The sequence below is a fragment of the Rhinatrema bivittatum genome, chromosome 9 (assembly GCF_901001135.1).
Source record: "Rhinatrema bivittatum chromosome 9, aRhiBiv1.1, whole genome shotgun sequence".
NCBI lineage: Eukaryota > Metazoa > Chordata > Amphibia > Gymnophiona > Rhinatrematidae > Rhinatrema > Rhinatrema bivittatum.
Window position 1 is genome coordinate 194,838,472 of NC_042623.1, and position 22,336 is coordinate 194,860,807.

The 22,336-nt window shown below is 49.3% G+C and overlaps 1 protein-coding gene across 2 annotated transcripts in view; it reads left to right on the top strand.

The window, feature by feature from the left end:
• The window catches only part of DAW1 (dynein assembly factor with WD repeats 1), a 182,039-nt gene that overhangs the window by 48,517 nt on the left and 111,186 nt on the right, over nucleotides 1-22,336 (top strand). For both annotated transcript variants that reach the window (XM_029617049.1, XM_029617051.1), the window contains exons 5-6: nucleotides 6,277-6,399; nucleotides 9,202-9,301. In XM_029617049.1, coding sequence (XP_029472909.1) covers nucleotides 6,277-6,399; nucleotides 9,202-9,301 — 223 coding nt within the window. The remainder of the gene's footprint in view (nucleotides 1-6,276; nucleotides 6,400-9,201; nucleotides 9,302-22,336) is intronic.

A 22,336-nucleotide genomic window follows, 5' to 3' on the forward strand; every position in this document is an offset into this window, starting at 1 on the left:
GCTTCTGTAATAGCGGCTAAGCGTCAGCTATGGCTTAGAAATTGGTCGGCCGATACAACCTTGAAGTCTAACCTTATGAAGTTGCCTTTTAAAGGCTTGCTCTTGTTTGGGAGTGAGCTGGAGAAAATGACCAATAAGAGGGGGGAGTCTCAGGTTCCTCGATTTCGGCACAAGAGGTCATACTAGGGGGTTCAGACATTTTTGACTCTACAGAGGAGCGGATATTCAGAGCTTGACCTTTGGGTAGATCTTAGTCCTTTTGCCCAGGCAGCCCAGACAGGATGCAGGCTTGGGTAGTGGAGCACCCTAAGCCTCCCAATGAAGGTGTGCCAACCTACTTCCAGCAACAGGAGATAGATTGCGCCTCTCTTTTTTTATAGGGTCAAGATCATGTCGGACCAGTGGGTTCTGAAGGTGATGAGAGATGGTTATGTGCTGGAGTTTTGCAGTGTTCCTCAGGATGTGTTAATGGTGTCTTCCTGCAACTCTCCACAGAAGAGCCAGGCAGTTGGATGTACGTTGTCAAGACTCCTCAGCCTGTGGTCCGTGCTTCCAGTGCCCAAGTCTCAGGAAAATACGGGCCGATATTCCATTTATTTCATTGTACCCAAGAAGGGGGGCTCTTTTCGTCCCATCCTGGATTTCAAAGAGGTCAGCTGTCATTTGCGTGTGACTCATTTTCAAATGGAAACCTTGTGCTAGTGATAATGGCAGTACAGTTGAGAGCGTTCCTGACATTTCTGGATCTGACTGAGGCATACCTGCATATTACCATCTGGCCAGAGCATCAACAATTTCTGTGTTTTGTAGTTTTGGGGTGTCATTTTCAGTTTTGAGCACTACCTTTTGATTTGGCCACTGTGTCCAGAACTTTTTCCAAGGTTATGGTGGTGGTGGCTGCAGAGTTGAGAGAGGATATGATCCAGGTACACCCATACTTGGATGACTGGCTGATTCGGGCCAAAAGTCTGGAAGAGGGGCTCCGGGTCTCATGCAAGGGGATCTCCTTGTAGGACATAGGTTGGATCGTGAACCTGGCCAAAAGCAATCTTCAGCCATCACAGTTGCCAGAGTATTTTAGTGTTCAGTTTTACATGAATCAGGGCAGCCAGAGGGCCAATTTCAGTGGAAGCAACTTCTGGTCTATTAATAAAATCAGTATTGAACAATTTCAGCAAACATTATCTCCAATGAGGTGCATTGTATGCGGCAATTAATGTTTGCCACAACTTGTCTCTTCACCGTATCTCACTGTATGCATGCAGTGCACCACATTGGAGATAAACTTTGCCGAAGCTGTTCAATACTGATTTTATGAATAGACCAGAAGTTGCTTCCACCGAAATTGCAACATTAGAACATATTGACTCCTTAAAAGCCCCTGACGCAGTCTTTGTGAGAAATTCAGCCAGAATCTGGATCCAGGAGAATGGGAATTGTTAAACAAGGTGTTTCATCTAATAGGGGATCGCTGGGGACTTCCATTTATGGACCTACTGGCAACTGTTCGCAATGCAAAAGTTCCTAACATCTTCAGTTGCAGGAGAGATACAAAGTCTTTGGGTATTGATGTCCTTGTGCTGGAATGGCCAGAGGACAAGCTGCTGTATGCTTTTTCCCCTGAGGCCCATGTTGAGCAGAATGATTCAGAAGATCGAGAAACACAAGGGGATGGTGCTTCTGGTGGCACCAGATTGGCCCAGAATACAGTAGTATCCAGATTTGTGAAGGTTCTTGATGGACTCTCCCCTTCGATTTCTGGTGCACAAGGTTCTGTTGCGGCAGGATCCTGTACTTCATGAAGATCCAAATTGATTTTGTCTTACGGTATGGCCCTTGAGAGGGCTCGTTTGTTGAAGTGTGGATATTCTACTGTGGTGATTACCACCTTGCTACAAGTAAGAAAGTTCTCCACTTCTTTAGCCTATGTGCGGGTTTGGCAAGTCTTTGAGGCTTGGTTTGAAGATCGAGGGGTTCTTCCTCGTTCTGTTAGGATTTGTAGGTATGTGGACCTTGGGCCGAGGTGAGAGATGGTACCACCCGCAGGGAGAAGCCCTATGAGTCTCACCGTCGGGAGGCTTCTCAGCTGACGTCAGACATAGATAGATGACTAGAGTCTTTATTACAGAAGTTAAGTGGCACTGCCCAAGGAGCAGGGAGTGCAGGAGGAAGTCACACAGGGACAGAGGTGCCACAGAGTCTGTGAAGTGGGGAATACCCAAGGAGGATATCTCAGTAGAGAAGATACGGCAATGGTCCGCAGAGCGGGGAACACCAATGAGGGTTCCTCACTAAAGATGATACGGTAGTGGTCCGCAGAGCGGGGTACACCGATGAGGTTCCTCACTAGAGCTGATATGGTAGTGGTTCACGGAGTGGGGTACACCGATGAGGGTTCCTCACTAGAGATGATATAGCAGGTCTGCAGAGCAGGGTACACCAATGAGGGTTCCTCACTAGAGATGATACAGCAGGTCTGCAGAGCAGGGTACACCAATGAGGGTTCCTCACTAGAGCTGATACGGTAGTGGTCCGCAGAGCGGGGTACACCGATGAGGCTCCTCACTAGAGATGATACGGTAGTGGTCCTTAGACGAAGTATTCACAGTAGTGATGGTTCTAGGGGAAGCCCCGGGGAACGGGGCAGGAGGCAGTCCAAGGTGTAAGGCCCTCCGAGGAGCGGATAGCCAGAGATGAGGAAGGGCCCCCGAGGAGCGGGTACCCGGATCGTCTCATGCCAAAGAAGCAGGATCTGGAACGGAAGTCTGTAGTGAGCGAAGCGGATTCAGCAATGAGGGAACTCGTTGCCAAGTCGTAGGCAGACAGGGCCAACTGACTTAAGAGTCCGTAAAGATTGACGTCATCTGGGGGGGGACGGGGGGGACGGACGACTCCCCCGAAGTTCCCGCCATGACATGCCTGAGAGCGTGCGCACATGTGCCTAAGGAACTCTGAGGGTAAAATGGTGGTCAGCAGCGTCCACTCCGACCAGGGAGGCCTGGGAACAGGGGCGAACAGGCCGATGATAGCTGGCGGAGACTGCCAATCCACCCAACGAAGTCAAAGCAGAGAAGCAAGAGGTGAGCAACAGCGGTCGCAGCCGTCTGCAACCGATGGGCGTAACATTAAGATCATGCTCATTTTGGAATTTTTACAGGATGGATTGAGTAAAGAGTTTGCCCTTAATTCATTAAAGGTATAGGTGGCGGCTCTTGCCTGTTTCCAAGGTCAGGTAAATGGTGGACCCTTATTGGCTTATCCGAATGTAGCCTGTTTCTTGAAAGGAATGAAATATCTTCATCCTCCCTTGTGGTTACGTGTACCCTTATGGAGTCTTAATCTAGTTTTGGATTTTTTACTGGGCCCTACTTTTCAACTGGTCTATAACCTTTTCTTATGGTTACTGACCTTAAAAAAAAAAAAAAGGTGTTTCTTGTAGTAATTTGTTCTGCACACTATCTGAACTACAGGCCTTGTCTCCCTGGGAGCCGATTCTACAAGTGACTCCAGGGGCGATACAGCTGCATATTGTTCCTTCCTTTTTGCCAAAAGTGGTCTCAAATTTTTACTTGAATCAGTCTATTTCCCTGCTGTCTCTGGACAGGGAAAGAGATGTGGTGGAATATCGCCTGTTACGGCCCTTGGATGTCAAGAGATACATCTTGAACCTCTCAGGAAGACGGACCATCTGTTTATACTCCATGTTGGGAATAAACAGGGTGAGTCAGTGTCGCGGGCTACATTAGCTGCTGGATTAAGGAGGTAGTCATGGCTGCATATGTGGATGCTGAGTAGCCGATGCCTAGTCAACTTAGGGCTCATTCAACTAGGGCTCAGGCAGTTCATGGGCGGAGGTTAGATTGTCTCCCATCAACATTTGCCAAGCTGCAACATGGTCCTCTTTATACACTTTTTCCAGGCGTTATTGCCTGGAGGTGCAGATCCGGGAGGTTGCAGCCTTCACACATGTGGTTTTTTCTGGACCGCAGGCAGCCCCCCGCCCTGTTCAGGAGTAGCTTTGGTACATCCCATTGGTTCTAGATTCACCTGTCTGAACACTAAGAAAGGAGAAATTACTACTTACCTGATAATTTCCTTTTCTTTAGTACAGACATGTGAATCCACCTTCCCGCCCTTGGCTGCCGAATGGTTGTTCTATGGTTCTCCTGCGTGGTTGCGTATTCCAGGGAGTTCTGGTAGATGTCAATCTACTCCCTAGACTAGGGGGTAGATTTTCAAAAAACGCGAATAGGCGTACTTTTGCTGGCGCATCAGGCGCAAGCAAAAGTAAGCTGGATTTTAGTAGATACGCGCGGAGCCGCGCGTATCCGCTAAAATCCTGGATCGGCGCGCGCAAGGCTATGAATTCTGTATAGTCGGCGCGCGCCGAGCCGCGCAGCCTACCCCCGTTCCCTCCGAGGCCGCTCCGAAATTGGAGCGGCCTCGGAGGGAACTTCCTTTTGCCCTCCCCTCACCTTCCCCTCCCTTCCCCTACCTAACCCACCCACCCGGCCCTGTCTAAGCCCCCCCTTACCTTTGTCGGGGGATTTACGCCTCCCTCTGGGAGGCGTAAATCCCCGCGCGCCAGCGGGCCGCTAGCGCGCCGGGACGCAACCTGGGGGCGGGTCCGGAGGGCGCGGCCACGCCCCCGAGCCGCCCCGGGCTGTAACCATGCCCCCGGGCCCGCCCCCGAAACGCTCCCGGCACGCCCCCTAAACGCCGCGACGACCGGGCCCGCCCCCGACACGCCCCCTCGGAGAACCCCGGGACTTACGCGAGTCCCGGGGTCTGCGCGCGCCGGTGAGCCTATGTAAAATAGGCTCACCGGTGCGCAGGGCCCTGCTCGCCTAAATCCGCCCGGTTTTGGGCGGATTTAGGCGAGCAGGGCTCTTAAAATCCGCCCCTAGTGTTATTGCACTCCTTTTTCTTAGCTCGGTGGTTTCCTGTTCGCTGAGTGCTGGAGTCGTTGTCGGTTAATAATCCTGACCAACACCAACCGTCGAGAACACATATCACCTATCCTCCGTAACTTACACTGGCTCCCAGTGTACTTTCGAATCCTTCACAAATCACTCACTCTAATTCACAAATCCATCTACAATCACCTACATCTGGACCTGGTATTCCCTCTCAATCTTCATATCTCCAACAGGCCGACTAGAGAAGCATATAAGGAACTCTACAGGCCCCCCCCCCCCCCCCCACAAAAGCAACTCGCCTCACCTCAACCAAAAATCGTTCATTTTCGACAGCAGGCCCAGCTATCTGGAACAATATCCCTTCCAACCTCAGAATGGAACCCTGCCTCTCAACATTCAAAAAAAAACTTAAGACTTGGCTCTTCCGCCAAGCCTTCTCAGATCCCCCTGATACACATTAGCTGAGGTTTTATGGATCTCCGTACCTCCTTGAAGTTTCCAATAAGATCCTCCCCTGACTCTCCAATCGTTTATACTTGTTTGCTGCGTTCCTAGGCCTTTTTTCTTCCAGCAGTCTATGCCTCCAAGTTTATTTTCCTTGTTGAATGTAACTCTGTTTTTTCCTGTTGATTCTATTCTCTTTGGTTCACTCCCCCAGTTCGATGTAAACCGATCTGATATGGTCTTTTAACCATGAAGGTCGGTATAGAAAAGTGTTAAATAAATAAATAAATATAATCAAGTTTTTGTTAGTTTGTCCACTGTTGGCTTTTGCAGAGAATACTGGCGAGCTGATGTCAGTGCAGGGGTATATATACTGCTGATAGAGCTGCATAACCCACTGGTTCTGGATTATCTGTCTGTACTAAAGAAAAAGAAATGATCAGGTAAGTGGTAATTTCTCCTTTGATAGTATTAGCTCTGAGATTGTGCTGCCCCCAAAATGTTGGCACTCTAGGCAACCACCTAGTTTGCCTAATGGAAGCACCGGCCTTGGCCCTAGAAGGCATGGTGTTGCTCTTTTCTTATCTGTTCTCCCGCAGGACTTATATTAAATCTGTTTCTCTATCCCATGTCCAGTTTCCCAAAACATCATTAATTAGTGAAACAAAGTCTCTCTTAATGGCTCTCAAAAGGACTTAAGTGCTGGGAAAGTTCCTAGAGCAGGCTCTGGCTCTTCTTCCTCAGAGGACTCTTCCATGGTATGGCTGAAGCTGCTCTTCTATTGTTCCCCTCCTCCTTCTCCTTCCTTGGTTCATGTCAGTAAAACTCCATTACTATCCCCTGAAAAGAAAGCTCTTGTTGGTAGTATCTGGCTCTGAGTCTGATTCGTGCTGTGTGTATTTCATTACATTAGCTTCATCACTGGAAGCTATGACAGAACATGCAAGGTCTGGGACACAGCATCAGGAGAAGAACTATATACACTAGAGGGACACAGGAATGTAGTTTATGCAATAGCATTCAACAACCCATATGGGTAAGTATGTATTTATTTAAAGCCTTTAAGATACCTTTAAATAATATTTTTGTTATGATTTAGAATGTTTTTGATCAGCTATTTATACAATTTTACAAAGTAATGTTGGCTCATTGTTGTTATGAATCCGCTGCCCGCGGGTCTCCCCGCGAGCAGGCTCTCTCACCCCATGCTGCTTCTTCACCCGACGTGGCATGGACGCCGCAGTCGGGCCTGCCCACGCGGCCGGAGCCGTGGACTGTGATCTCCCCTGCGGCCCGGAGGCCGCCCATGCTGCTCCTCTTCGCCGTGGCTGGAGCTGCGGACTTCCTACCATCCCCAGCGCAGCCGGGACCGCCGCCGACATCATCTGATCTTCGCGGCTGGAGGCCGCAAAAGCCTTGGTCTTTCCTGGAGGCTGGAGCCGCCCTCGAGGCTGTCTGCAGCGGCTGGAGCCGCTGCCGTCTTCAGGGCCTGCGTCCGGGCCCAGCCCTGCGTCTGCATGTGGAGTCATCGGTGCAGGCCGCTGTCCGCGGTCCTGCACAGCTCTTCCTGCCAAGGTCCGTCTGAGGGAAGAGGGGTGAGGATCAGGAATACAGGATCAGCCAAACGAGCGCGCCGGAGAAGACAGCCAGGATACCTGTTGCCAAGCCGCCTGCTGGGAGCCTGATGCAGCCTTAAATAGGCTGGAGGTGGATATGTCATTGGGGTGGACTGGCAGCAATTTCCCACCAACCGGCCCTTTAAGACCCAGGAGGAGACGTGTGCATAGGAGAAGCCCATAGGGGAGCGGCAGCACCTGGCCACCGGAGAGGAAGGAGAGACTCCAGTGGCCCCAGGGAGGAACAGCTGACGTCGGCAGCAGCTTCGCAAGGCTGCCAGGGAGCCCTGGCTCGCTGCTGCGGCTGTAGAGCCTCCCTCCAGGGGTTTCGGCCCCCACGGTGGGAGGTGTGAAACTGCTTAATCAGGTCTTTATCTATTATGTTGGAGACGGGTTCCCAAGTGTTTTCGTCTGGGCCAAACCCTTCTCAGGTGAGCAGGTACTCCCACGTTCGGCCTCGTCTACTTACGTCCAGTACATCACACATCTGATAGGTGGTGTCGGTCTCCTAAGTAAGTTGTTGCGGTTTGGGTAACCTCCTAGAAGGCCAGGATAGTACCAGGGGTTTTAGGAGAGATGTGTGGAAGGAATTATGAATTCTTAAGGATGAAGGCAGGCAGAGCTGATAGGTTATGGGACCCAGTTACCGGAGCACCAGGAAGGGGCCAATGTATCGTGGTGCCAATCGCATAGACGGGAGCAGTGGGGACAGGGGGGCTTGTGAAAATTGAGGGGAAAGATGGTTGGTGCAAAGTACAGGCAGATAATGGAGGAAAACCTGTTTTAGTCTGCCATAGAGTTGGGACTAGTTAAAGATTTACCTTTCAGCAGGACAGTGATCCTAAGCACAAAGCAAAACCAACAATGGAGTGGCTCAGCAAGAAGAAAGTGAATGTCCTTGAGTGGCCCAGTCAAAACCCAGACCTGAATCTAATAGAAGATCTGTGACAAAACTTTAATGATTTAGTGTATTTTCACTGCTTCCCTGTTATTGTATTGTAAACCACTGTGAAGGTCCCTGACTGATTCAACGGTATATAAAACCAATAAACTAGAACTAGAACGTAAACTAAAACTTGCATTTCATACATGATCCCCACCCAACTTGAAAGAGCTTGAGTTATTCTTCCAAGAATGGGCAATCACTGCACCATCCTGCTGTGGAACATTTTTAGATACTTATTCTAAATAAATCATGACGGGTTTTGCTGCAAAAGGAGTTTCTAGGAAATATTGGGTCAAGACCTATGCAATTCAGATATTTTGAGGCCAATATTCAAAAAAGCCTCAAACCGATCATTTATAATGGCTAAGTTAGCTGGATAAGTTATTTTGGATACTCAGCGCAGCATAAATGCCTGCTGCATGTCCCCGATTTAAAGGAATAACTTTAGCCTTAACTGGCTGTTTTCAAAAGAATATAACCAGTTAAGTGACATTGCAGAGGTTAAAAAAAAGGGACCTTGTAGACTTAGCCCAAAATACTGCCCTCCCTTCACCCCTAACCCAAGCAGTCACCATAGATCCTGCTGGGCTAAGCCTTCCCAGTCCTCCCAAACCCCTCTGAGAAGATGTTTACTCTAAAATTGAAAGGAATCCAGGACCAGCCTCCACTCTCTTTCATCTGCTTCTCTGTTCAAAATAAAATTGCCATGGTGACCCCACCACTGCCTCCCTTCCCTCCCATACTCCTTCTCCATCTCCACCCTCCCATCCTTGATGTTCTCTGATTTTCAGCTCACTTCTTGCTTTGCTGGGTGATGAATGCTGGAAGCAGAAGTAGTGCTTGGCCTGGGTTGTAGTAGTTATGTACCTCATCCTAGGCTGAAGAGCAAAGAATTTCACGGTATTGATTCTGGGAGGGGGGGGGAGAGATTGGTGGGGTCATTGTGGCAATGACCCCACCTCGTTTACTTTGAAACGAGCAGACTCCTTTCAATGTTAGGGTTTGGGAGGGGTGGGAAGGCTTGGCCCAGCAGGACCTATGGTGATTGCTTGGATGGATGGGGTGCTACCAGGGAAGACCAGGAGCTGTGGGCTGCAGAAGGCTCTGCAGTATTCTACCAAGAAAAGTCCCAAAAAAACATAAAATGGGGCTGTGACCACCTAATTCTCCTGATTCTGAAATGGGTAAAATGAAATAGGAGTAAGAAAGTGATGTGTTTCTATTTGGAGAGACTGTATTACTGGTATAAAAAAAAAAGCATTATTTATTGTTTTAGTGACAAGATTGCCACTGGATCCTTTGATAAAACATGCAAATTATGGAGTGCAGAAACAGGAAAATGTTACCACACATTTAGAGGACATACTGCAGAAATAGTGAGTGTTTCTTATATTGTTCTAAAATCTTCTTGCACAATATTTTGTTTTGTTAGGTCCAGTTTGAAAAAAAATGTATAGATCTGATACTGTGGATCTATGGAATAAGAAAACAAAGGGTAATATGTTAAGATAGATTCATTCTCTTATCCTCTTGTCCCTTCTTCTCTGAATGTATTGTACATGCTTAGTTCCTCCTTGATGACAACCACAGTGGGGAGGCTGTACTAAGCTAGGATTGGCTTTAGTTAAGGGGCACTGCTGAAAAATGCCTTTTGTTAGCTCTGACTTTTCCTGTGCTTTACTGCTAATAATGTAGCATTCCTGTTAGATTACAATCTGGCCACTGGGCATTGTCTTCTGAGGGCTTTTCAGGTTTATCCTAGGCATGGCCAGGGACGGCGGAAGCACTTTACGAGCTGGACCTAGGGTGCCGATGGCAAAGAGGAGCGGAGATTTGAATCTCCATTCCTCTTTGCCGTCACCACTTGCAAGCCATATCGGGCCGCTACTGCTCACGAGAGGTAGGAGTCAGGGCTGCGACTGGGAAGGGGGGAGGCAGCGCAAGGCAGAAGGTGCCTAGGGCGCCTAATCCCTTTGCACTGGCCCTGGGCATGGCATCTGCAGAGGCACATTATCTATAGATTCAACAGCTTGTCTGCTCACAAGCATAGACTTAGTATTTAATATATTTTTTCAGTAGATTTTCCTGAGCTGTTTAGAAATACGTCACAGTTCCATGATTTTGAGAAGATCATAATTGTAGCATTAGATTGCTTGTTCAGCATATTTATTGCTTGTCTGCATCCATTGAAAAATTCAACTGAAGAAAGTCATAGATTGAAGGGCCTTCTTAAATTCTACTTTCTCATATCCTTTTGTATTATGCATTGTGTTTTGTTACTGTTCACCTAGGATAAGCAGGATGGTAGTCCTTACACATGAGTGACATCATCAGATGGAACCTGGCAATGAAAACTTATGTCTTAGTTTCTGGAACTTTGACTTAGCATCCTGAGCATGCCCAGCAAGCCCTATTCCACACAGGGTCCCTCTTCAGTCTCTATTTTTTCGTGGAGCTTTTGCCTGGTGGTAGAGTAAGCTCATGGCTTTTCTTTTGAAATTGCCTTAAAATGTTTTTCACTGTCCTTTTTGTGTTTTCATGTGAATTCATCGAATGCGTGGTCCTTCTTGGTTCCCCCTAGTTTCCCCAATCAGGTTTTTCGGTGGTTCGGTAAGTCTTATTTTGCTTCCCCCCCCCCCGCCCCCCCGTGATGGTGGTGCTTTGGTGCCCACTGGCATCAACTGATCGCCATCACAGTCTCTCAATTTGTTTCCCTTTTGTTCGTCATGGCCTCGTCCAGTTTATGTCGGTGCCCCCAATGTCCAAGGACCATGTCCATCGAGGACCCTCATGAGGTGTGTGTCCTCTGCCTGGGGGCATCGCACGATGTCCAGGGTTGCCACATGTGCGCCCAGATGACCCCCAAGGGACGTTTCGCTCGACAAGATTATGAAGCTCTTTGGGTCAAAGAAGTCTGAGGCATAGACATCGGCATCAGTGGCATTTGCACCAGTTGACTTGGGAGCCACACCAATGGACACTGAGCCATCAACATTGGCGGGCCTGTCGGTTCCGTCAATGCCAGTGATGGATAGGGGCTCCGGGGACTGGCGCAGGCCGGTCTCTTCCAAGTCGAGGATGTTGAGTTTGTTGTCATTGACCTCGGCACAGGAAAAGACTGGGCCGAGCACCAAGGGAAGCCAAGGAAGATTCGGCACTGGTCGCCTTCGAAGCATGGTGCCAGGCTCGGAAAGGCATTGACTCATGCCTTGATGTCCCTGAAGAGACTTCGCGGCAAGGAGTGCCTATTTTCTATCGATGCCGGGGGTCTGCGACGGTCTCCACCAATCCTGGTGCCAGTCGCCTACACCTCGGGGATCCGAGGAAGATTTGGTCACCCTTCCTGCCTACCAGTTGGTTTTGGCATTGGCAGCTTTCGAGGAGGAGCTGGAGCACAAGGTCCAGATGGCGGTGCAGTGGGCATTGCAGGGCATCGAACCGGTGGCACCCACCCTGCTGGAACTGCTGCTGGAATGGCTCAACATGCTTATCGCTATGTTACCGACCAAGTTGGTGCCGGTTCCTGGGAGGCCATTGATGCCTGGCGGGGCACTGATGCTTCCCCCGAGCGATACGGTGCCGATTACCAATTCCAAGGAGGAGGAAGCTCCATCGAGGCTGGCAGAGACAGTTTTGCCAGGGCGTTCACTGGTGCTACCGATGCCTGTGCCTCTGGATGAAGGCTGAGCACCCAGGGTCCCATCCCCTGTGGGCCACAGTGAGGATGAGGTCCCGTAATACTCCTGGGGGGATGACACTGCAGAATCCTTCTCTGAGGACTCGGTGTGTCTCCCTTCAGAACCATCTCCTCCAGATGAGCGAAGGAGGTCTCCTCTGATGACCTGACTTTTGCAAGTTTTGTATGAGTGATGATGGAGGCCATCCCTTTTCAGTTAATGACAGAGGAGGATGCCAGGCATTAGATGCTGGAAATCCTTCAGTTCGTGGAGGCTCCTAAAGAGATTGTGGCAGTCCTGGTGCACGAGATGTTTAGGGAGTTGCTCCTAAGGATCTGGGAGTACCCTTTCACAGTACCTCCTGTCAATAGGAAGACGGATGGGGTTTGCCTCGTCCAACAGGCTACTGGATTCGAGAAGCGTCAGCTTTCACGCCAGTCGTTAGTGGTAGAATCTGTTCTCAAGAAAGCCAAGCACTCTCGGACCCACGCCTCAGCGTCCCCGGGCAAGGATCATAGGGTGATGAATGCTCTTGGGAGGAAAGTGTTCCAAGGGGGCCATGCTCATTGCCTGCATTGCTTCTTACCAGCTCTATATGAGCCAGTACTCTTGCAATCTCTGGAACAGGTGTGAGATGCGGCTGAGTGACTGCCTCAACAGCAGCAAGACCCTTTCTTATCGCTTGTGCGTCAGGGCCTGGAGTGTGGAAAACACGAGTATCATTCAAACTACGATGTTTTCGAGACAGGATTGAGAGTTTCTGCAGCGGGTAACGACACCCACAGAATGGCATGGCTGCAGGCCTCTGATCTCTGACCAGAGGAACAGGAAAGACTCGCTGACCTCCCGTGCACAGGAGAGAATCTCTTTTGATATAAGTTGAGGGACACAGTGGTCCAGTTGCGGGATCACCATGAGACTCTCCAACAGCTCTCCACCAGCACTTCAGACCTGCTCTCCTCAGCCAGGAGGTCCACGAGGCAGGGCCAGAGGAAGTACTATGCTCCAGCCCCTCACTCCCCTTCTCAGAGGGTGAGCTCACGAGATCGTCCCAGGCAACAGAGAGCTCCCAAGCCCCAACCAGCTTCCCAACCAAATCCTGGGACGGGGTTTTGACTGGATCATAGGGAACATAAGCCAGCCACCTATACCTGAGATGCTGGACCCCCCCCAGTCGGGGGCAGACTATGGTTCTTTGCAGATCAGTGGCCCAGTATAACCTTGGACCAGTGGGTCTTATCCATTGTCCGTCAAGGGTACCAATTAAACCTATTGGATGTCCCACCAAATTGCCTCCGTGCTCATTTTGAGGGCCAATAGCGCATCAGGAGGTACTACTTTGGGAGCTCTCCGCCCTCGTAGTGGCCAGAGTGGTCGAGTCTGTCCCACTAGGGCAAAGAGGGCAGGGATTCTATTCATGGTACTTCCTGATTCCAAAGAGAACAAGGGGACTGTGTCCCATCCTAGACCTACAGCCCTTGAACAGAGTTCTCAAAAACCCTGATCACACTCCTGAAAAAAGGGGACTGGCTATACTCCCTCAATTTAAAGGACACATATACTCACATTGAGATCTTCCGAGGTCACAGGAGGTATCTCAAATTTGTGGTGGGAAAACAGCACTTCCAGTACAGAGTGTTGCCGTTTGGGCTAGCATCAGCACCATGTGTCTTCACAAAATATCTGGCCATAGTGGGGGTGCACCTCCGCAGACTGGCATTGAATGTTTTTCCATACTTGGATGATTGGCTGGTCAAGAGCACCTCTCAGGTAGGGGCCGATCGGTCCTTGTGCTTGACCATCTGGGTGTTGTAGTCACTAGGGTTTGTCATCAACTACCCAAAGTCCCATCTCAGCCTGTCACCTCAATTGGACTTCATAGGAGCCCTGCTAGACATGGCTCAGGCAAAAGCCTTCTTGCCATGGTCCAGAGCGGTCATCTTGGCATCCATAGCAGTGGTGATTTAACAAGCCAGCAGGTTTCAGCTTGGCACATGGAAGGCTGTTGGGCCACATGGCCGCAACCATCTACGTTACTCCCTTGGCATGCTTACACATGCGCAGAGTCCAATGGATCCTGAGGTTGCAGTGGTGCCAGGCCATGCAGAAACACTGGGCTCACATCTAAGTCACCCCGCCTCTCCAGGACTCTTTGTCCTGGTGGCGGGCTCACTCGAATTTGGAAGGGGGAATATCTTTCCAAAATCCCCCCACCCAAATTGTCCTAACCACGGATGTGTCCACCTTTGGGTGGGGAGCTCATGGTCCGCACAGGAAGCACAGCATCAAATCAACTTCCTGGAGCTCCAGGCGATCAGGTATGCACTAAGGACTTTCAGAGATTGGCTGTCCAGCAAAATTGTCCTGACACAAACAGACAACCAAGTTATGTGGTATGTCAACAAGAGGGAGGTACTGGGTCGTACTTCCTGTGCCAGGAAGCGATCCAGATCTGGTCCTGGACCCTGTCCCAGGGGATGGTACTGAGGGCCATATAAGACTGACTCGTGCCTTCAGACCCCACGAGTGGTCTCTGGACCAGCAGATAGCAAACTGGATCCTCTGCCTGTAGGGAAGCCCAGAAGTGGACTTATTTGCGTCCCCCTGCAACTGGAAGGTGGCTCAGATCTGCTCCCTATACAGGTCAGACAGCAAACCAGTCTCAGACGCCTTTGCCCAACATTGGGGCAGGGGTCTTCTATACGCATATCCTCCGATTCCTTTAGTCACGAAGACTCTCTTGAAGCTTTGCGAGGGCCGAGAGACTATGATCCTCATAACCCCTCATTGGGCAAGACAGATTTGGTTTCCACTCCTTTGGGAGCTGTCCATCTGGAAACCGATCAGTCTGGGGACTTCCTCAGATCTCATCACGCAAGATCAAGGCAAGCTGTGGCATCCCAACCTCTAGTCCCTGTCGCTCACAGCCTGGGTGTTGAGAGGTTAATCCTTCAGCTGCTCAATCTTTCTTAAGATGTGTCTCAGGTCCCGGTGGCTTCCAGAAACCTTCCAGTAGAAAGTCCTATGGACTTAAGAGGAGGAGGTTTTCTGTGTGGTGTGAGCAGAAGGTCCTAGATCCATTCTCCTGCCCCATTCAAAAACTGCTTGATTACCTTCTACACCTATTGGAGGCTGACTTGAAAACCAACTCTGTTAGAGTTCATCTCAGTGCAGTTGGTGCATACAACCAAGGTGTAGATGGTACGCCCATCTCTGTACAGCCTATAGTTGTACGTTTCATGCGTGGGCCTGCTTCAGTTGAAGCCTCCCTTAAGGCCTCCCACTGTGTATTGGGACCTCAACATGGTATTAGTTCAGCTGATGAAAGCTCCTTTTGAGCTGCTGTGTACCTGTTACCTGAAGTACCTGACCTGGAAGGTCACATTTTTTGTGGCAATCACTCAACATGCAGGATCAGCAAACTCCATGCCCTTAGTGACTTATCTACCTTATACTAAGTTTTATAATGATAGGGTGGTCTTGTGTGTGCACCCTAAGTTCCTGCTTACGGTGGTGATGAATTTCCATCTTAACCAGTCAATCATCCTGCTAACATTCTTTCCCAGGCCCCATTCGCACCAAGGCGAACGAGCCCTGCACAGTTTGGATTGCAAGAGAGCCTTAACCTTCTATTTGGAGTGGACAGAAGCCCATAAACAGTCCACCCAACTTTTTCATTTCCTTTGATAGGAATAGATTGGGAGTTGCCATTGTCAAACAGACATTATTCAATTGGCTAACAGACTGCATCTCCTATTATGCCCAGGCAGGACTCCATCTTGGAGGTCATGTCAAGGCTCATTCTGTCAGAACCATGGTAATGTCGGTGGCTCACTTGTGAGCAGTTCCCGTGGAGGAGATCTGCTGGGCTATGACATGGAGTTCTCTCCACACATTCGCTTCTCACTACTGTTTGGACAAGGATGGCTGACATGACAGTAGGTTCGGGCAGTCTGTCCTCAGGAATCTCTTTGAGGTATAGAACCTAACTTTCCCTGCCTAGGACCCATTGTTTGGGTTCAGGCTGTCTCCCCCTCTGTTACCCCTCTGTTGATCCTGTTGGCACCTGGTTGGTGCTTGTTTGTCCCCTCTTGTGTTTGGGAGCTGCCTATAGCTAGGGATTCACCCATGTGCGAAGACTACCATCCTGCCTGTCCTAGAAGAAAGCAGAGTTGCTTACCTGTAACAGGTGTTCTTCTAGGACAGCAGGATGTTTGTCCTCACGAAATCCACCTGCCACCCTGTGGAGTTGATTTCTCCTATTTTTCTGTTAATTTTTTATCGTAATTCTATGTTAAGAGACTGAAGAGGGACCCAGCATGGATACGTGGAATAGGGTATGCTGGGCATGCTCAGTATGCTCAGTCAAAGTTCCAGAAACTTTGACAGCAGCACAGAAAAGTTGTTTCTATCTAATGATGTCACCATGTGTGAGGACTAACAACATTCTGCTGGCTTAGGAGAACCTGTTATAGGTAAGCAACGCTGCTTTATCTTGTAGAAGATTAAATGACTGTCAAATATAACAGGACTTCACAGTTCGCCATGTTGGGGTGGCGGATGGTAACTCCACTGAGGATGTGCGTTTGCTTTCTTTGTTCCATTTGTTATGCTTGTACATTTTTTACAAACATAAAAACGGAAGTGCAGCAAATGAAACAAATGCATATCCCTAAATTCTGCACCTTGCACCAACCTCTCTATCCTCTCTCTTTTCTCCCCAGGTCTCTCTCTCTCTTTTCATATCAACTTCTCCCTCCCTCCCCCCCCACAACCAGCCTCGCTCCCTTCACTGGCCTCTCTCCATTGTGTCTCCCCCTTCAGCCTCTCTCTTCTTTTTCCCGTAGATAAGCAGCATGAATTAGCCATGCTGTCTGGGACGTCCTCCAGGCGGCTAGGTGGCGGAGCTTTTCTAGAACACTGAGTCTTTTAGTGTAGTGCGCCTGTGTGGATCTTCCCGCGAATCCCCAGTCTCCCTCAGTCTGTTTTTTTCTGAGCGCTGATCAGCACACGGTGCTCTTCTCTTCTGACAAGGAACTTTGGATTTCTGTGAAAAACAACCATTTTTTCTTTGAAATGCCGCAGCTGCTTGGCTTTAAATTTTGCCAGTGTGGCAAAATAATGTCTGTTACCGACGGTCACTCTAAATGTTACATTTGCCTCGGTCCACAGCGCAATCAGGCGACCTGCAGGGACTGCGGACACATGTTCCCTCAAGCCCAGTGGCAGCGGGCTGCCAGGATCGCCAAGTTAAAGGAAGCAGCATCGGGCTCATATACCCCCTCTGAGGAGTCAGGCAATTCCTCTCCGGGACCCCCCCTCCCGGACCTCCAAAACGTTGATGCTTCAATGAGCCTCCTCGGTAGGGCCTCCCAGTTCAGCCAGGCCAGCGCCGAAGCGAGCTCCCATCGTACTGACGCACTGCGCAAGGGATGCATCGGTACATCCGACACCACCATCAGCTCTGCTCAGTGTCGAGCCCCAACGCATCACCGATACAATCGAGTCACAGCGTCGAGCACAGGATCACATCACGAAGCACAAGCATAAAGTGTCAATAACGCACTGACACAAATCAGTGCCAAATGCAACAATGCACAGTGCACCCAAAGCCCCAAAGAAGCACTCGTCTGGTCATAAATGCCCCAGGGAACCTTCTCCTCTGTTGGTGGTGGACTCTGATGTGGCTCCGTCATCTCCAGCCGCCTCTCACAGCTCCTCTGCCTCATCCAGGATGTATTCCGGCCTGTCCACTGCTTCCCAGCACAGGGACAATTTAGGTCTCCAGGAGCCACTGAAGAAAAAAGATAAGCAGCCACCTAAAGACACCCACAGACCAAGGGGACCAGACTCAGACATACTTTTGGCAGCCGTACCACACAGGGGTGCTCCCAGAGAATCTGCGCCTGACCCCCAAAGCCTCCCAGGCTATGTCACAGATTTCACTAATCTTATCTCAATTCCTCACAACAGTTGAACAGCAAGGAAAGTGCCAGGGTGAGGCGCCCCTGAAGGCCCCTCCATCACCACAGGAAAGCCTCAGTCTGGGTCCCTTCTCTCCTTGCCCACGCCCACCGGCTTCTCCTCCTGGGGATGATTCCCCCCGAGCTCCTTCCACTTCTCTGGGATCCTCCACCGGTTATCCTTCTGACCCTGCAGAAAAACAGCCAGAACAGGTATCTCCACCAGAGGATCTGTCATATTACAGATTCGTGGAGAAAGTGGAGCAGCAATTAAACATTGAAACCCGGAAGATACCTGACCCGAGGGCGAAGTTCTGGGTATCCTAAAAATTTTTGAGTCCCCCTCAGAACCCACGGCCTTACCCTCCCACGCTGTCTTAGATGCAGTAATGACCAGAGCCTGGGAATCTCCATTTGCCGGACAGCCCACCTCCTGCAAAATGGATTTAAAATTCCGTATGAGGCAATCGCCGTTCTACTCCACGATACAGCTTCCACATTCCTTAGTTGTAGTGGAGTCGGCGATGCAGAAAGCAAAGAAGTCACATCTGCATTCAAACACTCCCCCCGGGAAAGATTCCAAATACTTGGATGATTTTGGGAAGCGGGCCTTCCAGTCGGGGATGGTAAATGCCAAGATTCAGCAGCACCAATTTTATATTACACAATACCTGATTGAGTGTCTGCAATCACTAAAACCACTGCTACAGGAGGCTTCCCCGGACCACTGACCTCCTGACCAGTTCCATGACTTGGAGGAGGGACTGCGGCACCTCCTCTGTACTATTTATAAGGCTTTCGATACCTTGGCCAGATCTATAGTGAACGCCATTGCGGCACGTCGTTTAGCATGGCTTTGAGCGAGTGCGATTTGTGAAGACGTGTATGAAAAGCTGGCCAACCTCCCCTGTCTCCCAGACAATGTTTTTGGAGACAAATTAAGGGAGACTGTAGCACAACTGAAGGAGCAAAAGGTAGCCATCGTGTCTCTAACCACTCGGTCTCTAGGCGGTACTACCTATCATATAGGAAGCCTTACTACCAGCGGCGTGCTTACAGGCCTTACCCATCCTATTGGCCGCAACCGTATACGCCAACTCGCTCTCAGCCATCTCAGCAGCAAGGGGCTTGACAACGCCAGCGCCTTCCTCGACAGCCTTGCCCGCCTCAGGACACCAACCCCCCTAAGCCCCCACAGGATTTTTAGGGAACTTGAAACCATCTCTACCGCTACCAGTAGGAGGCAGGCTCTTCCACTTTTTTCCGGCATGGAAGGCGATCACATCCAACCATTGGGTCTTTCGAATCATCAAGGATGGCTACTCCCCTCAATTTTGCATCCATTCCATCTGTTCCGCACGTAGTGCGCCAAAGACGGCTGAATGCACAGCACAGACCCCTACAGGAAGAAATCACAAAATTACTCTGCCAGAGCTGTATTCGCGAGCTGTTCAGCTCCACCAAGGGTTCTACTTCCAATACTTCCTCATACCCAAGAAGTCGGGAGGTTTACGACCCATCCTGGATCTGCGTTCTCTCAACAAATACACAAATCCAGAGCAGACAGACTGAGCAGAATCTTCCTCCCCCACGAGTGGGAGCTTTATCAGGATGTGGCGGAAAGACTCTTTCAAACCTGGTGTCTTCCTCGCGTTGATCTTTTTGCTACAGAGCAAAATCGGAAGTTGCAGACCTTCTGCGCGGTGTACCCCAGTACCCGACGTCTAGCTCAGGATGCAATTCCTCATATCTCGCACAGTCCAGAAGTGCATCGCGGACTACGCAGATCTGATACTCATTGCTCCAGGTTGGCCCAGACAACCGTGGTACGCGTATCTAGTTCGGCTATCTGTGGTCACACCGATCCCCCTGGGCAACAATTCAAATCTACTCACCCAGGAAGGGGGCTCCCTGCTTCACCCCCTTCACTCATCCCTGCATCTCATCAAGTGGAGATTGAAAGGGTGGTACTCCACCATCTGAACCTTTCCCCACAGCTTCAGTATATCCTAGTTTCCTCCAGGAAGCCCTCCACCAGACAGAATTATCAAAGGACATGGATACGCTATTCCACCTAGTGCTCAGAACACAGTACGGACCCATTCACCTGCTCTCCTGATCAACTGCTGGATTACCTCCATTTGCTCTATTGAAAGGTGCTAGCAATGGTGTCGGTCAGAGTCCATCTCAGTGCCATAACAGCCTACCATTCCCTTCACAATGAGACTCCAATCTCCTGCCACCCGCTCAACTCCAAATTTATGATGGGCGTTCTATGCCTGAGGCCTCCTGTCTGGAAACCTCCAGTTCCATGGGACTTAAACGAAGTCCTGAAGTCATTAATGCTATCACCCTTTGAGCCTCTGGACACTTGTCACCCGAGATTCCTCTCCTGGAAGGTTCTATTCCTAGTCGCGCTCACCTCAGCAAGATTTGTCAGTGAGTTGCAAGCACTGGCACACTTCTCACCTTACCTGGAATTCTACCATGATAAGGTAACGCTACTCCGCATCCAGCATTCCTTCCCAAGGTGGTTTTAGTTTTCCACCTAAACCAGTCCATTGCCCTTCTGACCTTTTATCCAAAGCCACATAGCAACGAGGGCGAAAGTAAACTCCATACATTGGATTGTAAGTGGACACTTGCTTACTATAAATGTCAGACTCACTCTATACACAGAGCCTCCTAGCTTTTTGTCTCATTTAATCCAAATGCCCCATTTATTTAAATCTGCCTATTTTTGAGTTTTAGGATTTGAAACAGTATTTTAATTTGCTATTCTTTTATGCTTTTTTTATTTTTTTGAATTTTCCAAAATACATCAAGAAAACAATCTTGTGTAGAGAGCAGTACCAACAAAACATCATTTTACAACCATATCACAATAACATCTTTCTACTCAATCTGCTTTAAAGTCCTCGTCACCCGGGAGAGATCCATTTCTCTACCTCAAGTATATAAATCTGCACTTAAAGAAATTGACGGGTCCTATACAGATTACTAATAATTACGGATCCTGCTGCAGGCTTATAGTACTTAGCCTTCCATGAGACGGGATTTAAGAAAGATGGAAGAGTGGTCAAAGATATGGCAACTGACATTCAATGCCAAGAAGTGCAGAGTCATGCATATGGGGAGTGGAAATCCGAATGAACTGTATTCAATGGGGGGAGAATGGCTGATGTGCATGGAGCAGGAGAGAGACCTTGGGGTGATGGTGTCTAATGATCTGAAGTCGGCGAAACAATGTGACAAGGCGATAGCTAAAGCCAGAAGAATGCTGGGCTGCATAGAGAGAGGAATATCGAGTAAGAAAAGGGAAGTGATTATCCCCTTGTACAGGTCCTTGGTGAGACCTCATCTGGAGTATTGTGTTCAGTTCTGGAAGACCGTATCTCCGAAGAGACAGAGACAAGATGGAGGCGGTCCAGAGAAGGGCGACCAAAAAGGTGGAAGGTCTTCATCAAATGACTTATGAGGAGAGATTGAAGAATCTAAATATGTACACCCTAGAGGAAAGGAGGAGCAGAGGTGATATGATACAGACTTTCAGATACTTGAAAGGTTTTAATGATCCAAAGACAATGACAAACCTTTTCCGTAGGAAAAAAATCAGCAGAACCAGGGGTCACGATTTGAAGCTCCAGGGAGGAGATTCAGAACCAATTTCAGGAAGTATTTCTTCATGGAGAGGGTGGTGGATGCCTGGAATGCCCTTCCTGAAGGAAGTGGTGAAGACCAGAAATGTGAAGGACTTCAAAGGGGAGTGGGATAAACACTGTGGATCCATAAAATCAAGAGGCCGTCAATAAAGAGTGGGTAGGCTCACCAGAATGACGGCTACTAGCCTGGAGATAATACCCTTTTTCAATAAACATACACATGGGGACTGTGACTCCAACTCGCTCAAGCTACAACAGCAAGAGGAAATGTGGAAAAAGGATTCGCACTCACAAGTGGGGAGTAGCTGGCTTGTTACGGCGGTTAATACCCCAAACCAAAAAGCCTGATACTTCACTTTCAATGCATATTCAGCATAGCTCTCTGCTTCAACGGCAGGGGAGAAGAAAAACTGATACTTCACGCATATCCAGCATAGCTCTCTGCTTCAACGGCAGGGGAGAAGAAAACTGATACTTCACGCATATCCAGCATAGCCTCTCTGCTTCAACGGCAGGAGAGAGAAAAACTGATACTTCACGCATATCCAGCATAGCTTTCTGCTTCAAACAGCAGGGGAGAAGAAAAAAGGATTCACACTCACAAAGTGGGGAGTAGCTGGCTTGTTACGGCGGTTACTACCCAAACCAAATAAGCCTGATACTTCACTTTCAATGCATATCCAGCATAGCTCTCTGCTTCAACGGCAGGGAGAAGAAAACTGATACTTCACGCATATCCAGCATAGCTCTCTGCTTCAACGGCAAGGGAGAAGAAAAACTGATACTTCACGCATATCCAGCATGGCTCTCTGCTTCAACGGCAAGGGAGAAGAAAAACTGATACTTCATGCATATCCAGCATAGCTCTCTGCTTCAATGGCAGGGGAGAAGAAAAACAACCAATAAGGGCTGAATAACATAGTCTGGGTAAAACAAATAAGCATGGGTGTAGCTTGCTTATTGCGGCGGTTACAACCCCTACTACCCCTAACTAATCAAGCTTGATATTTCACGTGGATGCAGCTCCATCTCTGCTCTCTACATTAATGGTGGGGGTGGAAGGAAAATAGAACCAAAGAGCTAAGAGAAACAGATAAGTATGAGAAAAA